The sequence below is a fragment of the Arvicola amphibius genome, chromosome 15, assembly GCF_903992535.2.
Source record: "Arvicola amphibius chromosome 15, mArvAmp1.2, whole genome shotgun sequence".
In the NCBI taxonomy this organism is placed as follows: Eukaryota; Metazoa; Chordata; class Mammalia; order Rodentia; family Cricetidae; genus Arvicola; species Arvicola amphibius.
Window position 1 is genome coordinate 48336524 of NC_052061.1, and position 21300 is coordinate 48357823.

Below are 21300 nucleotides of genomic sequence, written 5' to 3' on the forward strand. Positions count from 1 at the left end.
CCCTCATCTTGGGCTGTGCAAGCTCATTCTTCAGCTGTGACCGACTGGTGACTCTGACTCACCGTTACAACCACAGGGCGCCATGCAGCCCCAGGAAGAAGGAGTGGTTGTCTCCATGACTAGGGTTTAAAATTCTAAGCCCTTTGCTGTGAGAAGCCTCCCAATAGGGGAGAGGCTTGCCTCAGCCAGCACAAGCCTCTTAAAGAAAACAGGCTGTTTAGATACCTGGGCTTTATCTGCTGCCTACATGCTGTCTGTCCTGGTCATTCACCTCCTTTAGCAGAAATCCAGGTTTGGGAACCAATTCACAGGCTTTAGCCATGCTCTATAGGCCCTGGAGGCTCCCAGCAACCCCAACAAGCAGGCGTGGAGCAGGGAAAACCATGGGAAAACCAGCAGCCCTGGCAACAGTAAGGCAGACATTCATCCCCTTATCAGAGTGACAACCAGCTCCAAACGCTACCTCACTGGGGGTTCCCACAAGAGAAGTCATGGTTTGCCCATGCCTTGGTCCCTGATGTATTGACTGGGCTCATAGATGGTGTCACAGGTTGGACTATGTCAGTTCAATGGGATACAACTGTGATTGATTAATGCTGTCTTTGCAGATGTTGCTGGTTCAAGAGGAGGTCATTAGGATGGGTTCTAACCCAATGGTTAGCGTTCTAAAAAGAGGACAATTAGACTTAAGTGTGTATGGGTAGGGAGCCGCCTGTTGTGAGGACAGGGGTTGTACGGGGTTGGCGGGAGAGTCCTGGGCAGTCGGTCGGCAACCGGGGAGCCCTTGTCACCTTCCCTCACAGCTCTGACACACCTCCAATGTGGAACGTCTGGCCTGGTGTCCTCACAGAGACCCACTTTGCGGAACTCCACTCCAGCATCCCATGCCACTTGCACAGACGGCAAAGGGTGGAGCAGCAGGCTGGGTCTGCCCTGCAGAAAGACGGCAGGTTTGTGGATGAGCACTGCATAGCTCTGCACTGCACAGCTCTGCACTGCACTGCTGAGAGTGTGGGGGATGTCCTCTGTCACTACTCCCATCCTCCAGTGTTGCCAGTGTCCCATCCTCCCAGGTACACAGTCTCCCCTAGGATCTCCCAGGCCTTCTGGAGTTCAGAACTGATCGATTATACAAGGGGGAATCGGTCTGCAAATGGCCCCACGGGCCCATCTTCTCCCGGCACTTCCCTGAGAAAAAGCTCAGAATGAAGGGTGGGAGTTTGCTCAGTCTTCCCACTTACTACCAAGAGATCCTAGGGGGAGACATTCTTTGGAGTCCTTGAACCACACTAGGTCTTGACACCTACCATGTGTGGATGAAGCTTTATTTTCTGGGGTTTTGACTGTTTGGAAAGAGGGCACGGAGTGACATCTTGCAGGGGAGGGCACAAGAGGAGGGCAACTCAGTGACGGACTTTGTGATACTATCCCTCAACCAGGCCTGGCTCACCCAGGTGTTGCATATACAGGGAGTCTTTCTCAACCCCCTCCTGGCATGACAGCCTCAGCTGAGGAGCGGGGTCCTCTGCAATGCCTGGGCTTCAGGCGAGCTGAGTAGGAAACAGGAGGGCTCCACTCTGTCCTTTCCTGGGCAAGATTGGGGCAGGATCTCCCTCCAAAATCCTTTCATCCAATGGTAACAGTAGTTTCTGTTTCTCCAAGGCCCCATGAGCTCAAACTGGGCTGTTCCTACACTAAGTAGGTGAGCGCCAAGCACACCATAGAAATGGGCTTGAAGACTCACGGGAAGGCAAGACACCTGCAGCCAGCTGGGCTGGTGGATGGGGGAAGTTCAGATGGGCACTGGCGGGCTGGTTCAGAAGTGAGGTTCTGGGGCATACAGGGCCGTGTTTATTCGGGTATGGTGGGGCAGCACGCAGATCTCCTGAGACCCAGATGTGGAGATCACTGATAGTTCCTCAGAGGTCTGAGGCTGGGGATCCCCATGCTGAGTTTTCCTTTCCTAAGGTCCAGGAACCTGTGATCAGGATGCTTTCTAGGAAGTAGGGGGCTGCTTCTGGTGCTGTTGCATAATGTGAAACTAAGGGCATGTTGCTGCCAGCCCAGGCTTCTGACACCCTAGATGCCGTAGGGCACAGCAACATAGGCTGGGGGAGGATGGTTGAGTGTGTGTGAGGGGGGGAAGGAGAGACCCAGGTAGCAGGTAGCTTCCTATTATTCGGAGAGAGGAGAAAGAGGAGAGAGAGAGAGAGAGAGAGAGAGAGAGAGAGAGAGGGAGAGGGAGAGGGAGAGGGAGAGGGAGAGGGAGAGGGAGAGGGAGAGGGAGAGGGAGAGGGAGACAGAGAGACAGAGACAGAGAGAGAGAGACAGAGAGAGGTAGCTTCCTACTACTCATAGAATAGTCCAAGGTGGGAAAAGATCGTAGCTTGCTAAACTTGAGCCACATCTAAGGGCAGGGGCTACCTGATTGCAGACATTGTGCTGATTTGCTCACGGCCTGGGGAGACTACTCTGTCCCTCTGTCTGACTACATAGCAATAGGTTTGTGTGCACTACTCTTAGGAAGGGTCATGGCCCCTCTGTCCTAAGGGGTACCCTCACTAGTATTACAGATTCTAGCTACTTGTTTCCAAAGAGAACCGCCCCCCCCCCCCGAAAATAGCTGGCTGCTTTCTGAATCTAAAACTACCTCACCTGGGTATGGGTCTGCTGACATCTGCCTTGTCTGGGTTCCCTGCCCCCATCAGGGCTTACTCTGATGTCCCTCCAGAGACTTCTAGACGTGAAGTCACCTGAAGGTGCCAAAGCCAACTGGGGAGCAAGACTGAGGTAGTACCTTCTGGAGGATGCTGCCTCACGGCTTTGCTAAGGGAGTGACTACCCCCAAAACCCAGACACAGGGCTGAGAAGGGTGTAGGCCCTTTTGGGCACAGCTTTGAAGGGCGGCCAACTCAGGGCTTCCACAGACCGGATCAAAGAAAGGAATCAGGAATTCTACCAGCCCAGAGAGAGGAGGTAGGGGCTATAGCTCACCACAGGGTGTAATGTTCTGGAAATAGGGGACACATTTGGGGAGGCATATGCAAATGAGACTCGCAGCTCCGACTTCTGTTGTTCTTTTCACTCTGCTCAGAGGGACGGCTCTGCCTGGAGTAGGTTAGGTTTTTTGTTTGTTTTGGTTTTTCAAGACAGGGTTTCTCTATGTAACAATCCTAGCTGTCCTGAAACTTGATCTTATAGACCAGGCTGGCCTTGAACTCACAGAGATCTGCCTGCCTCTGCCTCCTGAGTGCTGGGATTAAAGGTGTGCACCACCACTGCCCAGCTAGGTTTTTGTTGTTGGTTTTCGGAGACAAGGTTTCTCTGTGTAACACCTCTGGCTGTCCTGGAACTCGCTTTGTAGACAGGCTGGCCTCAAACTCACAGTGGGAACCATGAACTCAAAAAGTAGTCAGTCACATGGGACACAAGAAAGGATCCCTTCCTACCCCTTGCTTTCCTCGCCCCCTTCCCCAGGCCTCCTGAGGGATGGGACCAGATGCCACAGTGTACAGGGGCTAATGAGCCCATACTTGATCCAGTGAGCCCCAAGACCTACTGCCTGCGCTGTCCAGGAAGCAGAGCACAGCCTGGGAGATCAGGCTGCCCTGTACCCCTGTCCAAGATGTAACATGTGACCATGTAGATGAATGGCTTTACCATCGGCCATTCCTCCTTGCTCCCCAACTGCCACAAGTGTGCAGGCTCTGCAGTTTTGAGGAGCCTCAGAGACTGCACTGTGGCCTCCAGAGGGGCGGCACAGAAGTCAGGAGCATCTCAAGCGCAAGGTTGCAGCTGAGGTCACGGCCTGCTGTGACTGGCCTGCAGCTGCCTCCAGGGTTTCCTGAGCACCCAGAGATCATTCCCTATGATGACTCTCTGTGTCACTGTGGTGGGTCATAGCACAGGCCTGGGCCTGTGAGAGCACTGCTTCAGCCCTTGTTGGACAATGAGTGCCTGCCCAAGCAGGGGTAGGCTTAGGTGGCAGCCAGGGGATCAACAAAGACCAGCCTTGCTCAGATGTAGTTGACAGCTCAGAGATGGCCCACTTCTGGAAACCAATGAGGAGGCCAGCCTTGCTGCAGCACTACTGACCCCAGAACCTGACACTGTCTGCAAAGGTCCCCAGCCATGGGAACCTCCCAGACAGAAGTCTGAAGGTGACTTTGCTTCTTATAGGGCATACAGTTGTCCAGCAACCAGTCCCTCTTAAGTTACGGCCTGTGGGTGGGAGGTTCTGACTTGCCTGCCCGTGTCCACCAAAGTGTGAATTGTTACGACAGAGACCTGCCACTGGGTGCCACCTCAGGACGAAGTGGGATAGTAAGGCTGGTAGCAGCCTACCGCCCCATCTGCCGCGATGAAGCTTGCTGCCCCGACTTCTCAGCTTTTGTTTATTGTTGCTTTGAGACAAGGTCTTATTTGTAGTCCTTACTGACTTCCTGCAGCTTTCCAAGTAGCACAGGCTGGCCTTGAACTCACAGCAATCCTGCCTCAGCCTCTTGAGTGCTGGGTACTCCCTGCATGAACCACTGTACCCAGCTCTCCTCAGCTATTAGAAACCCTTGGTGAGCTAGGTGACAGCAGGGCACCCTGTGCCCTGGAGGTGGCCCCTGGAATAGTCACAACAGCTGGCCTACCTCACAAGATCCAGGATGCAGCCTCAGAACAGTAGGAGACAGGAGCCTCTGAGAGAAGGAACTGGTGCTGATGCCTCCACCACTCTGCAGGCCACCCAGAGGCCAGGAAAATGGTGACCAAGGGCACATGGTGGTACAACTACCAGAGAAAAAGCACCATCAGGCGAGGAAGGGCTATGGACCCTGGCAGCCCCTAGCTGACACTGACAGTCAAACCCAGCACCAGGGCTGCCATGGATGCTTGCAAACATTTTATTTAAACTTCTCTGAAAAGGCAGATGTATGCCATGAACAGAACAAGATGCTGACAAAGGGTTCCAGGCCTGACCTGCCACCGAGCAGGCCTCTCCGGCCTCTGAGGGCTTGACCCTGACCTGCAATCAAGCAGGCCCCTCTGGCTTCTGAGGGCCCTACCACTGCTAAGGGCAGTCCCTGCCTGAGGAGGGATGTGGTTGGCTCTGGAAGGTGACAAGGAGCCATGGACAATTTATGGGGCAGGAGAAGGACCCCCTTCTGCCTCGACTGTCCTACAACTGCTGGAGCAGCCACAGCAAGTGGCCAGGGGTGCTAGGATTTCGTCTGTGTCATTATCATAAAGAAAACCCGCAAATAAGAGCCTCTTCCTCAAAGAGCAAGTGGCTTGGGGACACCATCTCTGTCTCACACACAGATGAAGCCCTGGCTATGCCCACTCTTCTTCCCACTTTGCACTGATCCCACACAAGTGTTTATTTTTGACTATTTTTTTTAAAAAATATAGCTTTGTAAATGCTCCATAAAAATACTGTTCTTCCTAGTCAAACACAGGTATTGCGGTATGAAGAGGAACTGCTTTGTCTTTGCTCTATAAAACGTGAAAAGATTATCACACAGGATAAGATAGAAAAACGCAGGGTTCCTAAATATCACAAAAGCCAGTACCAAATGCTTACGGTGGAAGCGAAGCTGGGGACCGGGTGGGCTGGCAGCCTGGCTAGGCGCCTCCTCCCCTGGTCCTGCTGGGGCACAGCTTAGGGCACCTCATCCTTCTCCACACGAGGATATCATGGCTGGGAAAGGCAGCCAACTGCTCTAACCCAATGGCCAGCACCTGCCTCTTGAAGCACCGATGACCCAGTGCTGCTGGCCGGGACCCAGTGGCCCTGCTTGATGGCAAGGGGCCAGCTAGCCAGCACCCCGGCCCTGGGGGCTCTGAGACCAGCTCTCCTTGTGTGAAATTCCACTTAGCCCAGTGGCGCACTCCTGTGCAGGTGCCAGGGCAGGAGGGCAACCGCCCTATCCCTTGATGCGGGATTATGTCTTCGGCCCCTGACTTGAGGCAGGTGGCCAGGCTGTGTGTGCCTCAATTCTCAGAGAGGGACAGAGCCAGGGCAGCCTGGAAGGCGGCTTCTTCGTCAATGCTGTAGTCCTAGAAACAAGTACAGGTAAGTTTTGGGAGTGCTGGGAGGACCAGGATGGCTCCCAACAGCCAGACCACTTCCATGCTAATCCACCCAAACACCATTCTGTGATCTCAAGTCTCCCTTCAAAAACTAGAGCCCTATCTAGCTCCTCAGTTCTTCCCAGCTGCTTCCAAAGTTCTCTCGCGATCATGTTGCAGGTCAGTCTGCAGATTTGAGACTAAGGGGAGTGGGTTCATGAATGAGCTGGTTTCCCTTCAGACAGGAACAGCTTCTTTGTCCAGCTTATTTAGTGTGTGTGTGTGTATGTGTGTGTGTGTGTGTGTGTACAGAAGTGTGTGACATACGTGGGGATGGGAGTTAGAAGATTTTCTGACTTTGGGATTGCAGGGATTGAGCACAAGTCGTCAGGCTTGGCAGCAGGAGCCTTTATCCACTGACCTATTTTCCTGGCCAAGAACTGGGGTTTCTGAGATGAAAGTTCAGTCAGGGGCAACAAGACCAGCCCTGGGGACCAGAAGAAAGAAAACCCTAGCTGGCTGGAAGATGCAGGAGATGATGGATACATGGGGGATGCCTAGAAGGAAAAGCCTGGGTGAGGGGCGGCCGGTGGGCTGTACCCTTCTGGCCCAGCTGGGATTAGGCAGCTTCTCTTCATGATCACCCTGAGGTGAGTTATCAGGGACTCTTGTCTCTGAAGCTGCTACAAAACCAAGGTACTGCCTCAGATGGCCCAGAGTGGGCACCAAGGGACCCAGAGCAGCTAGCCTCATGCAAGTCTGAGCCCTTGACAAGTCTGGGTGCCTGGTGCCCTCCAGTGGTCAAGTGTCTGAGGGAGCTGGGCGGGGTACCTACCACAAAGGTGTCATAGGAGAACTTGTGCCTGTGCAGCAAGTGCTGCAGGAAGTTGGCGCTTTTGTAGCTGGGGTCCCCCCAGGGCATTGCCGAGCAGATGGGGCATACCTAGAACACAGAAGTTGGGGGTAACAAGGGGGCATCCCCTGTCTGCTTGCCCGCCCGCCTGCCCACCCAACCATAGCAGGGCCTGCAGAGCAGCACCTAAGGTACATACTGTGTATCCTCGTCCCCAGACCAGACCTGACCTCGTGTCTCCCTCAGGCAGAAGCCCCATGCTGCCAATGCTCACCACACGGTTGGGGTCACTGCGATGGCTCTCCACACAGTGCTTCACCAGCTCCTGCTGATCCAGGTTGCGGGCTCCACAGTAGGGACAAGCAAAGGTAGACCGGTTGGGGATATTGCTGGGGGTGGAAGACACTGAGCGAGGTCAGGGCTGAGAGCACTCGTCCCACTCCTCCTGAAACCTGCCCTCCCCTCCCCTCTGTGGACGGTCTGGCCCTAAGGAGGACTATAGACCTTGTAAACAAAGTCTGGTCCTCTATTTACCCCACACGCTGGACTAATGGGGATATGGCCATGACAGAGGGGAGGTGACTATAGGGTCCTTGGCCTAAGAAGTACCCTCACTCTGCCCGTCTTGGGTCCCCATTCTGAAGGCTGCCTACCTGGGGATGGGCTGGGATGTGGGCAACACAGGGACGAACTTGGGGCAGTTGGCCATCTGCTCCTGGACCTTCAGGCAGGAGGAAATGTGCGCTCTCATCTTTGCCAGAGTCACCTATGAGATGGGAGGAGAAGCAGAACTGGGCAGGTCATGACCTCGGGCAGCAGGGACAGAGAATGACCAGAAAAAGACCAGATCCATCCCTTCTGCTCCTAAAACACTCACAGGCTCTGGGGCTGCCGGAAGGGACCCTGGTGAACACATGAAGACACACAGGTCTCTACAGAGCCACAAAGACAGACGTGTTCATGGCTCTTAGGGTAGCTGTACAGAGCAGGTGCAGGTCACTAATCCCCCAGGACACGACTAACAGGTCCCTCTCTTAGGGACTCTGGGAAGCTGTTCCAATGAGTGGACAGGATCCATACCTACTAGGAAAAAAGGCTCACACCCCCAGGGGGAAACCAATGAAAGACCCCTGCTCTGACAAATACCCTTAGTGGTGAAGATCACAGCAGTGTGATAATTACCACTCAGCGTCCCCATCGAGTCATCACAACCACCCCAGAGTAAGTTGCCAAGGGCAACAGCCTGGCAAGGGACAGGGAACTGGCAGGGGATGCTCAGCAGGAGAATCCGTCCCAACAAGGGCTCAATGAGTTACCCAGAAGAGAGAAAACCCATGGCCAGCCCTTCCCTGAGGGTGCACACCAAGGCTGGGGGTAAACCTCAAAGACTGAGGGGGAAGGAGGACATGCTAATATACCAGCCTTGGCAGGTGGGTACAACATATATCCCCAGCATCCAGTTTGTGTCTAAGACCTGCAGGGGTCCAAGAAGGTCCTCCTTGAGTCACTTGTCACAGCTGGGTACCCATGCAGCAGGGAAATTTGCTTCAGAAGACAGTTTGAAAATTGAGGTGTTCAAGTGAGGGGTGGGGCTACTTCACATGTGACAACGACAGGCTTCTGGCCTCTAGTCTCCCTAGGAAAGTCCAGCCAGGGCACCCAAGCACCAAGGAGGACCATGGTAACCGACTCAGCCTCACTACTCCAGGCCCAGGGCAGTTCTAGTTCATCTGCCTGGTGACCTTTAGAACTCTGTGACAAGTTCACAAAAACAGTAACTAGAGACATGGGGAGGCCTGCAACATAAATGACAAGTGCGCTCACGGCTGCTTAGTTTCCTGGGAACAAAGGGGAAAGGGGGAGCGAGGCAGGCTCTGGGGACAGGCTGGAAAGAGGCCTGTAAGCCCCAACACCAGCGGCAGGGCCTGTGTGATGGTGCAGGAGCAGCGCCCACGCCACTCTCCTCAGGACAGACGCTAGCATCAGGTGCACAGAGCTCAGCCTCGAAAGGCCCTGTCTCTGTCTGGCTGCACCTGCCATCTCAGAGTCCCCAGAACCTTGGTTTCCCCAGATTTGTCTGTCACAACCTGAGTGCTGGGTCCTGCAGGCCGCTGTGACAGCATGGCTCCCCTGGAGCTCTGAGAGGGTCTGCCAGCTACCTGAAGCAGATGTGGTTACTCAACAGGAAGAGGTGTGAGCCCATGCACCCAGTTCCTCTACGGGACAGTGGAACCCATGGGCGGAAGCTGCCCCACCCAGAGCCTCCCAGCCTTAGGAAACCCGAGCAGGGCGAGTACCTTCTTGTTGCAACCCCGGCAGGGTGCCTTGTAAGATGAGAGCTGCTTCTCTACATGAGAGGCCTTGTCCACTTTCTTGGGGTCGAAGGGCAGACGGCAGAGCGGGCACAGAGGGGATGGCACCTGCAGACATGGCTGGAGGCACTCCCCGCAGAACCTGCAGGTGACACGGACCTGAGGCCACTTCTCCATCAGCACACAGAGTGGCTCCCAGTTGCTACTGACAGTTCTGGAGACAATCTTATGCTCACGCTCTCCTCCGCCCCGCCCCCCGCAGGTCATAGTTAAGAGGTGAGCTGTCTCTTCCTAGTATAGCTCTCCTGTATGTGGTGTATCCCCTGCAGCCTATATCCCAGTAAGAACACCCTAGAATAGGATGATCATTTCTTTCCTAAGAGCCTCGAGATCATGCGATTAACTGACAAAACCTCGGGTCAGGGTGTCAGTCCAGGGAGCCAGGGAGTAAAGTGACTAACAGCTGTGGGGAACAAAATGCCAGGCCTGCAGCCCTTTCACTACATGGTCAACACTGGCCAGGCAAGTCTCCTGAGGCAGCAGGGTTTTTTTTTTTTTTTTTTTTTTAAAGAGACCTAAGGTGCACTAGCAAGCACCCAGATCCCACTTGGATCCACCCAACAAGGGGCAGTGTGAGTGGGCATGGTTTCAAAAGTCCCTTCAACAGTCTACTTTTTAAAAATTTTTATGTATTTATTTGTACATACCAATCCCAATTTCCCCTCCCTCCTCTCCAATCCCTTCCCCCTAGCCTACCTGCCATCCACTCCTAAGAAAAGTTAAGGCCTCCCCCGGGAAGTCAATTAAGTCTGTCCCATCACTTCATTGAGGCAGGACTAAGGCCCTCCCCAGGAGGGGGTTCTTGGATTCGGAGTCAAAGCCTGGTGACAGGAGGGACTACCCTGGCTTGGGTACTGGGCACAGACTTGGAGCACTGAGAATTGGTAGGGGCCCAGTCTCTTTCTGACACGCTCCCAGATGCCAGCAGCAAGAGCTCTGTCCTTGCCTGCCCACACCCCAGCTGGTGTTTGCAGGATCTTCCATTCATCAGATGCACACCCATGGGGAAAGGAACGGGGCACAGCTGTGCAAGTTGACAACTGCTCTTGGTTGTCAACTTGACTATATCTGGACTTATGCTGGGTACACCTATGAAGGATAGTTTCCTAATTAAATCATTTAAAGTAGAAGACCCACTTTATTTATTTTCTCAAGACAGGGTTTCTCTGTGTAGCCCTTGCTGTCCTGGAACTTGCTCTGTAGACCAGGGTGGCCTCGAACTCAGGGATCCACCTGCTTCTGCCTCTTGAGTGCTGGGATTAAAGTGGCAGAAAACCCACTTTTAATCTGGACTGTACCTTCTGCTGACAACCTATATAAGGAACATGGGAGAAAGAAGCTTGCTCTCTTTGCCTGCTTGCTGTTGTTCTCACTGGCAAATCCATTCCTTCGTTGGAATTAGAGGCAACTCTTTTGGAATTCTGGCTTATACCGAAGACAAACAGACATCCAGACTTGTGGACTGAACTACTGGATTCTTGGACCTTCCATTGGTAGACAGCCATTGTTAGGATTAGCTGAACCACAGCCTGTAAGTCATTCTAATCAATCTCCTTTATATTTATATACACATATATGTATATATAATTCATTCTATAAGTTCTGCTTCTCTAAAGAATACTGCCTAATACAGATTTTGGTGTCAGAATTGGTTTTAAAGCAAGAGAAGCATAAGGAAAATTTTTTGAAGTATCTGGAATGGGCTTTCCAATTTGCCAACACCCACAGTTCCTGAAAAGCTTGGAGAGTACTGGAAGTTCATGGTGTTAACTATTTTATAAACTTAAGGGATAAATGGATTTGATTATTTTGATTCACTAATTGTTAGAGGCAATGGATTTGGTGACTCTGTATATAAAACTTTTGACAATTTGTGGAAAAATAAGGGAAACTATGCTGTTGTTGGTCACTCCTAACATCTCTGGATGAGTTCTGTAATAAAACTAACCAACTTCCAGAATCTCATATGGGAAAGGACAACAGTATCGTGATAAAACTGAGTAGTTCCAGATGTGCATCAACAGTCTAAAGGTTTCCAAGTGTGGTCTGGAAGAGAACCTTCTGTCCAGCAGCCACAGAGCTCAAGATGCAGAAAATCAAAGCTCATTTATAAGGTTGGCTGAATTAAAACAAAAATTCAAGTCCCAACCACTGAGAGTGTGAGCATTAACCGGTAAAGAACAGAATCCTGTAAACTGGACTAGAGATGTGTGGGAAGACCCTACTAAAGCTGAGAACTTTGGACCCTCAGGTTCTCAAGGGTTTATCACACCTGAGGAAGTAGTATCTCCACCCGGAAGATACACTTTCATCCCCAAACCCCGGAAACACTGCCTTTTCCACCTCTGACTGAGGAAATCCCTCATTGTCTACTAAACCAGCAGTGACTTTCTGTGAACGAGATGCCAGGTCAGGTGGTACTGATGTCCCCCAGTAAATGCACATTTACATGTTCCTACAGGGGAAACAGGAAGTGCAGCCCAGGAGGAAGTGCACCACACTACTAATAAAGAACTTAATGAGTTTGCTAATTCATTCAAGCAAGTTAGGACTGGATTTTAAGGGTGTGGGATGACGGTGCAGGAACGTAAAACTGAACCAGGCTGAGTTTACTGCATGGGTACACAGAATGGAGAGTCTAGGTTCAAGATGGAAGTGCGCGGTTTTCTTTTCTGCACAAAATCACAAGTGCTGATGGCACCTGGGAGGAAGAGGGGCACTGACTCAGCCTCCAGGAAGATGCAGTGCCCAAGAGTGTGAGGAGGCTGCAAGAAGCCAGCGTGAAGTCTGACTTTTTCCTGTGACTCTGAGAGTGGGGCTGAGAAGTCACGTTGGTCAGAAGGTATGGGAGAATCTTCTTGAATCTGCAGATGACTTAGCCAATGTCCCTCTGGCATTATGAGATCTCAAGAAAAGGACCCTCTGCAGTGAGGACAGCAGGCCTACAGCTCAGGCCGTGTCAAAAGCTCCTGCACTCTCATTTTTGAGGGAGCCACCACCTGGCAAGACACGTTTAACCATGCTGAGAGAAGCAAGATGAGCCTGAGACCTGGCAGCAGCAACGTGAAAGGATTCTCAGAGGCACTTTCCTGCCATCAAGACTGGCTCCTTGTCCTTACCCCCACAGCGCAGGTGAGATGGCATCAGCAACCACACACCCAGCCCTGGGACCCCAGCAAGCAGTCCCAAGATGGTCTCTGTCAACTGGCCCTAAGATTTGATTAGCTGGACGGCCAACCAACCCCTATGAGGCTGGTAAGATGGTGCATCCAATGGGGCCCCATGACAGCCGACATGCCAGGGTTCACAGCAGAACCCAGGTGTGCAGGGTTCTATGCACAAGAAAGCCTCAGGAAGGAAACTGCTTCCAGTCAGGGGCTCAAAGATGTGCATTTTTAAAAGGCGAGACAAAAGCTTAACCCTCACACTCATCTGAACACAGGCTACACCCAACAGACTGCAGATAAAAGTAGGTGAGAACAGCTGGGGAAATGGAAAATGGAACCAGCAAAGAAAGCAGGACGACCCTGGTGAAGGCTGTCCGGATAGAAGCTTGCAGAAGCAGAAATGTAAACAGTTTTACAGGACAGATGTTTTCCAATCCTATGTTCTATCCTGCCAGGCGGACAGCATATAAGACTTGGGGGAAAGGGGTGTCAAGTGCTGCTTGGTGAATACTAGGAAACAGAAAACATGGTGGCCTGTGTGCACTGAGTCAACGGGCTGGAGGCAAGGCTTTCAAAATGACAAACCTCACAGAACACCGTAAAACGCCTACTCATGAAAGCATACAAAAAAGGAGAAAAAATAAGAGGGTCCTGATCAAAGGCTTCCTGCTAGAATGTCCCAGTAACATTAGAGTAGGAGCTGTGCCCTTACAGACAATTCCACAGAGCTCTCTCCAAGGGGAACGGGACCCCTGTTCAGCCTGACACTGGGGCAGGGAAAGGGAAGGCAGTTTTGGATGGAGACAAGGTCCTTGCCACCTCCCTGGATGACTACCAGGCACACGCCCACCCAGCAGTTCCAGTTCCCTCTGGCAGCAGTCTCTCCAAAATCAGCTGCCTCTGTTTGCAAAAAGCCTCCCACCAATCTGCGTGCACCCCAAGCCGTGGAGAGCCCCACCTCCTGAGCGGCGTGGCCCTCTACTGAGAAGTCCTCCTGCCCTTTTTCTAACTGCTCATCTCAAGAGCTGTACTGTGGGGAGGTCATGGAGCAGACGTTGGCTCCCTCCCAACCAGGCTGGCGCTGGGAAGGCCTAGAGCACCGCCCCCTCCTGCGGGCTGTCACAACCTCAAGTTTTAGTTCCTGAAACACGGAGGAGGAGGAGGAGCCAGATTGGGGGAGGTCCTGGCTCAGCTGGGCACCTAACAAGGTCTCCGGTGTCTGGGGCCCGGTAGGCCCTGGTGCCTGGAGGCTTCAGGTTCAGAACAGGCCAAGTCCTTCAAAACAAAACAGCATCAGGCTCCAAACGATCCCCTCTTCTAACTTCAGGGAACTCATTTCCGTGACAGTCAAAACGAGCAGACATGGGGTGTATAAGACTGGACTGCAAATGCCACAAGTCATTTATTTACAACGGCCCGCCCGATCTCTACAAGCCCAAACACCAGCGCTTGGCGCAGCGGCCTCGTCCGCCACCCTCGAAGCAGCCGGCGGCCGTTGGCAACGCGCGGGGCCAGGGCGGGTGCAGGGTTTCCCTCGGCCCGGGTGCTGGGGGCCGCGCGCGCGGCCGGCGGGTAGGGGCAGGGCTGGCTTCCCCAAGTCCCCGGGCGACGGCCCGCCACGACCCCGGCCCGGACCCCCCTCCCGCGGGCTCCCGGCGCGCGCGCTCACGTGTGGCCGCAGCTGCCGATGGCCACCGGCCGATAGTACACCTCCAGGCAGATGGGACAGCTAAACTGAGCCTCCAGGCCGCTGTCGCCGCTCGCGGGCCCAGCTGGCGGCTGCCGCTGCTGTGCTGAGGCCACCAGGCTGCGGAACATCGCCATCCCCCGGCCAGGCCGCCGCCGCTACCGCCACCGCCACCGCCGCCGCCGCCGCCGCCGCCGCTACCGCCACCGCCACCGCCGCCGCCGCCGCCGCCGCCGCTGTCCCCTATCCAGGCCGGGAGGCCGGCGTCACTGCCGCGACGGCGCCGCACTGGCGTCACCGCTCGTCCCGCCCCCGTGTTTGCGTCACGTCTGTGTCGGCTGCGCGCCAACGTCATCTTGACGCGCCGGCTTTCCACTACTGCAGACCAGCCCACCATCTCCATGTGTCAGGCCGGTGAGGACTACGCGGTGTCGGCTCAGCGGGAGCCTGCGCCCGTGCCACGGCCGGGGTAAGAGCCGTCTGTACCAGTCCAGGGACAGTCCCCACGCCCTTAGGGTCGCAGCGACCCGGAATGGAGTCGGCAGCTAGAACTAAGCATAGGCCCTGGTGTGTGAGCCAGGCAGGGAAGCGAGACTTTGGCTCCTCTAGGTTCGCTGCGGTGGGAGGATTTGCCACGGATGTTCTTATTTTCTCCACAGCCGGGGGCAGAAATGTGTGAAGTGCGCGGAAGGCCTGCCGGTGGTGGTGATACGAGCGGGAGACGCCTTCTGCAGGTGAGATCACGGCAGCCCCCGTTTCCAGGCTTGCTTTTTCCTTGTAAGGGGACGGTTACCGTTGTACGTGCTTGTCACGTTGGTCCGGACCACAAGTAGTGGTGGGAACCATTGGTAACGACTCTTGTCATCTAAACTAGGCTCACGCCTGTATTTCCAACACCAGGGATTCCGTGATAGGAGAATTACCTCAGATTCGAGGCCAGCTTGGGCTGCAGAGAAATCCTGTCAAACAGAATCTCACAAATTTCCTTGATGGGCCTAGTGGTAGGAAGATCTCTGGGGAAGCTTGTGGAGTGCCCAGACTCGAGGGAAAAGGTGCGTTGAAAGACAGGCTTTTCGGGCACTTGGAATCCAGGTTAGATCAGAGCATCTTGGGAACTTGGGCAGGGACTCTGGGTGGAAACTGTTCCTTCTTTCATGGGATACCTATTTTTGTTTTTGCTTTTTTGTTTTGTTTTGAGACAGGGTTTCTCTGTGTAACAGTTCTAGCTGTCCTGGAACTCATTCTTGTAGATCAGGCTGGCTTCAGACTCACAGAGATCCCCCTGCACCTGCCTCCTGAGTGCTGGGATTAAAGGCGTGTGCCACCTCTGATACCCGTTTTTATTTGATGGCCACACAGACTTGGAAGGAGGACAAGAGATTATTCCCATGGGGGCCGCAGCAGGAGGACTCACATTTTATCTGTAACTTTAATGGGTCCCTCATACCTCTTTTGAATTACAGCTTTTCATGTTTGATTGTTTCACCAAGAGCTATAGCTCCCCGAGGGCAGGAACATGAATCTCCAGTGTTATCCCTCTAATACCTAGTGGTATTAGCAGTAGCTTTGTACAGTGTATGTTTGTTGAGTGAGTGAGGATTTCATGTGTCTAAGTTCCTTTGGATCTCTGAGTCTGTTTTTTAAAGATTTTCTACAAAAGATTCTGGTGGAGGGGCAGAAACTGATTTCCAGAACCTATCTTGTCACCCACCATGTTTTGGGAGCTCAGATTTGAAAGAAAAGGTAGTGTTACCAGTAATTGTAACCTGGGCAAAGTAGGTACTGATGTAACTAACAACTTAGGAATATTTGGAAATGAGGGCTGCTCGGTCCAGCAGGGGTCTGAGTCTCAGAGAAGCAGCCCTTCTGTCTGTTGGGCATCACCCATAGATCAACACTTGTTATTGAAAGGCTTTGGTGACTCCCCTGCTCTAGTCCCAGTTCAGCTTTCTTTTTGCTGAGTCCTTCCTAAGCACCCATGGGGCTTCTGCAGCTCACATCTGATGGGATCTGGGTGGTGCCCTGAGAGCCATAGCCAGGACAGCTCCTCCATCCATCTCCCCCACTAGGCTCTGACAGAGTGTCTGCCTCTAAGGGTGGATACTGCCAAGAGGGACAGTATCACCCACAGGGTCTTGGGCTGGTGGGCAGGTGCGGAACAGCCTCTCTCTGTGTCTGTTACAGGGATTGTTTCAAGGCATTCTATGTTCACAAGTTCAGAGCCATGCTTGGGAAGAACCGACTCATCTTTCCTGGCGAGAAGGTACTCGTGGGGAGTGCTTGTCTGTCAGCCCCTGCTTCCTTCCTATATGTGCCTTTCTTCAGCTGGCCTGCTGTCTCTGGATCTTGAGGGTAGACTTGGTGTCTGGGGCTGTCTAAGAATAAAGCAGACTTGCTCGCGTTGGAGATGCATGTCCTTGCTGATCCTCTCTTCCCACCCCAGGTGCTGTTGGCGTGGTCTGGGGGGCCTTCGTCCAGTTCCATGGTCTGGCAAGTCCTTGAGGTACGTACGTCCACACCTTCCCTTGGGCCTGAGCTTCTGGATTGAATTAACCAGGTCCTCTTTCCTCATCCTGCACTGCAAAGTTTTTGGTTGACACTAGACAGAATCCCCCTCCCCAGCTGGGACACCCGTAGGATCTCACATGTATTCACCAGGGTCCCCAGGTACATACCCATTTAGCTTTACTTGGTAGTATCCAAGTTTGGTCAATTGTGACTTGTGGATGGAGAGAAGTATTTGCCGAAGACAGGGAGAAGTGGCCTAGGTGGAAGAGGGTGAGGCAGAGAGAATGGGGACTCGAGCTGAGAATGCCTGGCACTGCTGAGGGCATGTAGGGTTTCCTTGAGGGGCCTTGGCACAGAAGAGGGACCCGCATGCTCCTTTCACCGTGGGGCACCAACTAGAGCGGCAAAAGAGCTGAGGCTGTGGCTGACAGGCGTCAGCTGTCTGACCTAAGTGACAGTGCTGCTCTGTTGGGAACACCCTGTGTGGCACTTCTGGGGTTTTGTCGTACCTGCTGCTCCCCTAAAGCTGTACAGTGGAGGAGCTCGCCATGAAGCCATTTGTCAGTGCCTGACCCCGCTCCCCTCGGAATCTTCTCTGCCCCTGCCTCCCATGGTTCTTACCTACCAAACACTTCCTGAGGGTTCTGAGGTGCCTAGCAGGTGGTACAGTGCCCCAGCTGCCCCATGGTCCAGCTGGTTGTCTCAGGCTGCATAGGTGTCAGAAACAGACTAGAGAGGGTGGGTTCTGAAGTTTCTGATACTGACAGGGCATGCCCTCATATGGGAGGGAAGACTTAACCACTTCCTTCTCCTGTGGGGAAGGAAGACCCAGGCCTATTGATCCCTCTGTAGGAAGGAAAACAGACCCATACTTTCTCTTGTGGGAGGAAGACTTGGCCCATAGACACCCCTCTGAGGGGAGACCCAGGCAATTTTGTTCACTGTCTGGAGAGTCTGAAGTCCAGAGAAATGCTTTTGGCCAGGCCTGAGTCCTGACACTTCTCTTCCAGGGTCTGAGTCAGGATTCTGCAAAACGACTACGCTTTGTGCCAGGAGTCATCTATGTTGATGGTATGTTGGGCCACTCCTCCATTCAGATCCCAACAATGATTGGTGAACCTCAACAGCCCCTTCAGGGGACACACTGGGGACAGAGGTGCCTTCCCTATTGAAGGGCTCAGAGATTGAAGAAGATGAGTTTAGAACTGGTCTTTGGGGATGAAAGACTAGGCAGTTTTTTTTTAGCTGTGAGGGGAGCCAGTCCTACCCTTTCAGAAACTTTCTCTGGCCGGGTGGTGGTGGTGCACGCCTTTAATCCCAGCACTCTGGAGACAGGTAGATCTCTGTGAGTTCTAGGCTAGCCTGGTCTACAGAGTGAGTTCCAGGACATTCCAAAAGCTACAGAGAAACCCTATCTCAAAATACAAACAAAATCTCTGAAGAGTAGACCTGGTTTGACTTCTGTGTGTGGGTGGCACTGACCACCTCAGCCTGTTCCACTTCCTCTGTTAATCCTACATACTTCCCGCCTGGGTTTACAGAGGGAGCAGCCTGTGGCCAGAGCCTACAGGACAGGGCGAAGACCTTGGCTGAGGTGAAGCAGATCCTGCAGAACACTGGCTTTCCGTGGCATGTAGTTGCCTTAGAGGAGGTAGGTGGGCCTGCCCCAGGGGGTGACCTGTGGTAACCTTGGAGGGGATATCCATCAGGGCCACATTCTTGCTCATTGGAGCCATCCTGTGGGCCTCCTGCCCTGGGCCTTGGCTTTCCACCTGTCTCAGAGGGCAGGCCTGGCCTTGGCCTCAGTGTCCACTCTCACATCCTGGAAGGTGTTCAGCTTGCCGCCATCCGTGCTGTGCTGTGCTTCCCAAGACCCCGCAGGGACGGAGGAGGCCTACAAAACGGCGGTGGACAGCTTCCTGCAGCAGCGGCATGCGCTAGGGTCTGAGGGCTGTGCCAGCCCAGCTCAGGGGGAGGATCGGTCACACCCATCCCATAGCCAGGAACCCCTAGGCATGGCTGGGTTCCCCACAGCTGCTCAGACTGAGGCCTTGTCTAGGTTGTTCAGTTCCATAAAGACACTGACAGCCAAAGAGGAGCTTCTGCAGACCCTGAGGTGAGTGCAGCACCCTTAGCCCTGCCTGGCTTGGAGGGCTCCAGCTCCAGCTTCTGTAATTCACCCCATCACAGGACCCATCTGATTGTGCATGTAGCCCGAACCCATGGCTACTGCAAGGTGATGACTGGGGAAAGCTGTACCCGTTTGGCCATCAAGCTTATGACCAACCTGGCCTTGGGGAGAGGAGCCTTCCTTGCCTGGGACACGGTATGCGGGGCCTAGAGGTCATGGTGACCCTTGCCTCTTTGTCCTTCATTTGAAAGCACTTCTGTGTTATCCTGGGGTCTTCCAAGTGGAGAGGCCTGAGACCCAGCCATAGCTGGCGGTGGCAGTAAGAGTAGGCACGCTAGGATTTGAGAACAGTGTCTGTTCCCCAGGGCTTCTCAGATGAGCGGCATGGGGATGTGGTGTTGGTGAGGCCTATGCGGGACCACACCCTGAAGGAAGTGGCCTTCTATAACCACCTGTTTGGCGTTCCCTCCGTCTTCACACCAGCCATCGATACCAAGGTGGGCCTGTGGAGAAGTGCATGGGCTAGCTGGGGGCAGCCCCTCCATACAGGATCTGAAGTCCCCGGTACACTGTTAGACCTTGAGTTCTTGCCAGCCAGCTTCAGCCCTTCCTGCCCTAGGACTGGCCTTGTCCCAGCTGGTTCTCTGCGACTCTAGCACCTGCTGTCCTGCCTCTGAAGGCCAGTAGCAGTGTCCATGTATCCAAGGGCCTCCAAGCATGCCCTGCACCTTGGAGGAGCGGGCTGGAGGGAGAGGGTTACTGTCCTTGAGGTGAAGAGGTGGCAAGAGGACCTGTATCCACACTGTGTGAATCTATGCTGATCTTAGTCCCCTCGGGCTGGCCATGTGAAGCCTGTGGTACTTGCTTTACGTGGCCCTCAGCCCTTCTAAAACCCCCTATCTGATTGTCCCTAGGCTCCAGAAAAGGCTAGCATCCACCGGCTGATGGAGGCCTTTATCCTGAGGTTGCAGACTCTGTTCCCCTCCACAGTCAGTACTGTGTACAGGTGTGTGTGCCACTAGGGGTGCTGTTGAGCCTGCTGCCCACACTTGAAGGGCGCAGAAACCATGACTGGGGACATACTTGTTACCTGTCCTTGTTTGCCTGTGCACCTGCCAACAGGACAAGTGAGAAGCTAGTCAAGGCTCCCCGGGAGGGCTGTGCCTCTGGCCCCGCCAGCCCCAGCTGCCTCCTCTGCATGTGTGCACTGGACATTGACACCGCTGGTGCGTGCAGGGCCTTCTTTGAGTGCTGGGGCGGGTATTTGGCTGCCCCAGGGTTCCCTCAAACCCTCTCTGTTGCAGACAGTGCCACGGCTTTTGGGGCTCAGTCCTCCTCACATCTCTCCCAGATGCTGCCTGCTGAGGCTGGGATACCTACCACCCCCTGCTGTAGTGCAGGGGAGGGTCAGGCTCAGAGCTGCCACAGGGGAGTTGGCAGGAGGTAAGACCCTGCCTGTGTCCTGCCCTGTAGACAGGGGTGGAGGAGGCAGAAAGACTGTGGCCTTAAACAGAGTTCAGAATGAGACCAGGCACACAAGTTCAGTTCTGCTTCTACAGGGGGGATGCACAGGCCTGTGTCATAGAACAGCTGTGTTATGGCTGCCGGGTGAACATGAAGGACCTGGTGAGTGCCTGTCCGTATGTCCCTATGAGCTGTCCCTATGGTCCCCATGGCTCCTCACACTGCCATCTCTTGTAGCCCTCCCTGGACCCATTGCCACCCTATGTCCTGGCCGAGGCTCAGTTCCGCTGTCAGAGGTAATGCCTGTTCTTTGGGGAGACCTCTGGGGAGACACCCAGGACTGGTTCTCACTGCAGTCTCCCTTAGGGCCTGGGTCTCTAAGGAAATCCAGGAGTATCTGATTACAGACGATGAGGAGGAGGAAGAAAGCAGAGCCATCAAGCAGGAAGGCGAGAACACTGGGATTGGTCTATAACTGTCGATTCATATAAATAAAAATGTTTTTACTTAGAAAACTCTACAGTACTGTGGGAAGGGAGAGCCAGGCCCCCAGACCCAGTGTGGCTAGCCCTGAGCTACACTGGGCCCCCAGCCCAGCAGGTGGGTGGGGACGCAACAGGTAAGGGACCCAGTCAGTGTCCCTTTGACAGCAGCATCATCAGGGCTTACATGGGCCAGGAGGGTGTCACAGCTCGCGGCCTCAGGCAGCTACACTCCTCTCCAAGGAGCTCTGTCAGCCCTGGTGGCCATGCTGCCCTGGGGCAGCTCCTTCATTCCCGGTGCCCAGGAGCTGGGCTCCTACTCCTTCTCACGTGTCCACTTGATCATGGTTTCTGGTGAGCGGTATAGGAAGATGAGCTTGGCATACAGCTCCTCCTCCAGCTCCAGCTCACGGGTCTCCCGCACCAAGAAGATATCCTGGCATAGCTTGAGAATGCGGTCCACGTACGGCAGCTCCTCAAACATGATGGAGTGTGAGATGTCACTGAAGAAGCCCCGCATAAACTTGCCAATGACCAGCACAATGGACACGTACAGCCCCACGATCCTGTCAGGAG

General features: G+C 53.9%; 3 protein-coding genes across 5 annotated transcripts in view; 1 reads left to right on the top strand and 2 right to left on the bottom strand.

Annotated features, from left to right (window-relative positions):
- Nucleotides 1-4878: 4878 nt before the first annotated feature.
- On the bottom strand, nt 4879-14421 carry Rnf166 (ring finger protein 166). The gene is made up of 7 exons (XM_038313086.2): nt 14377-14421; nt 14122-14325; nt 9211-9367; nt 7567-7679; nt 7188-7302; nt 6896-7003; nt 4879-6048 (listed from the first exon to the last, which is right to left on the bottom strand). Exons 2-7 carry the CDS (start codon nt 14274-14276, stop codon nt 5983-5985), a joined length of 714 nt encoding a protein of 237 aa, XP_038169014.1. The 5' UTR covers nt 14277-14325; nt 14377-14421; the 3' UTR covers nt 4879-5982.
- Nucleotides 14422-14500: 79 nt separating this feature from the next.
- Ctu2 (cytosolic thiouridylase subunit 2) lies at nt 14501-20717 on the top strand. Its single transcript, XM_038312735.1, has 15 exons — nt 14501-14608; nt 14799-14873; nt 16324-16402; nt 16583-16642; nt 17658-17718; nt 18189-18298; nt 18477-18763; nt 18838-18973; nt 19144-19275; nt 19693-19784; nt 19901-20004; nt 20083-20221; nt 20338-20404; nt 20480-20538; nt 20609-20717. Exons 1-15 carry the CDS (start codon nt 14541-14543, stop codon nt 20715-20717), a joined length of 1578 nt encoding a protein of 525 aa, XP_038168663.1. The 5' UTR covers nt 14501-14540.
- The window catches only part of Piezo1 (piezo type mechanosensitive ion channel component 1), a 64585-nt gene continuing 63991 nt past the window's right edge, over nt 20707-21300 (bottom strand). For all 3 annotated transcript variants that reach the window (XM_038312733.1, XM_038312734.1, XM_038312731.1), the window contains one exon: nt 20707-21290. In XM_038312733.1, the coding sequence (XP_038168661.1) occupies nt 21041-21290 (250 nt within the window). In that variant the 3' untranslated portion in view covers nt 20707-21040. The remainder of the gene's footprint in view (nt 21291-21300) is intronic.

Coding starts and splice junctions, on each gene's coding strand:
- Ctu2 (XM_038312735.1), top strand. CDS start 14,541: ATGTGTCAGGCCGGTGAGGACTACGCGGTGTCGGCTCAGCGGGAGCCT. Junction 14,874..16,323: donor GCGGGAGACGCCTTCTGCAG/GTGAGATCACGG, acceptor TGTCTGTTACAG/GGATTGTTTCAAGGCATTCT. Junction 20,539..20,608: donor GCTCAGTTCCGCTGTCAGAG/GTAATGCCTGTT, acceptor AGTCTCCCTTAG/GGCCTGGGTCTCTAAGGAAA.
- Rnf166 (XM_038313086.2), bottom strand. CDS start 14,276: ATGGCGATGTTCCGCAGCCTGGTGGCCTCAGCACAGCAGCGGCAGCCG. Junction 7,680..9,210: donor GCCGGGGTTGCAACAAGAAG/GTACTCGCCCTG, acceptor CCCATCTCATAG/GTGACTCTGGCAAAGATGAG. Junction 7,303..7,566: donor ACATCCCAGCCCATCCCCAG/GTAGGCAGCCTT, acceptor TTCCACCCCCAG/CAATATCCCCAACCGGTCTA.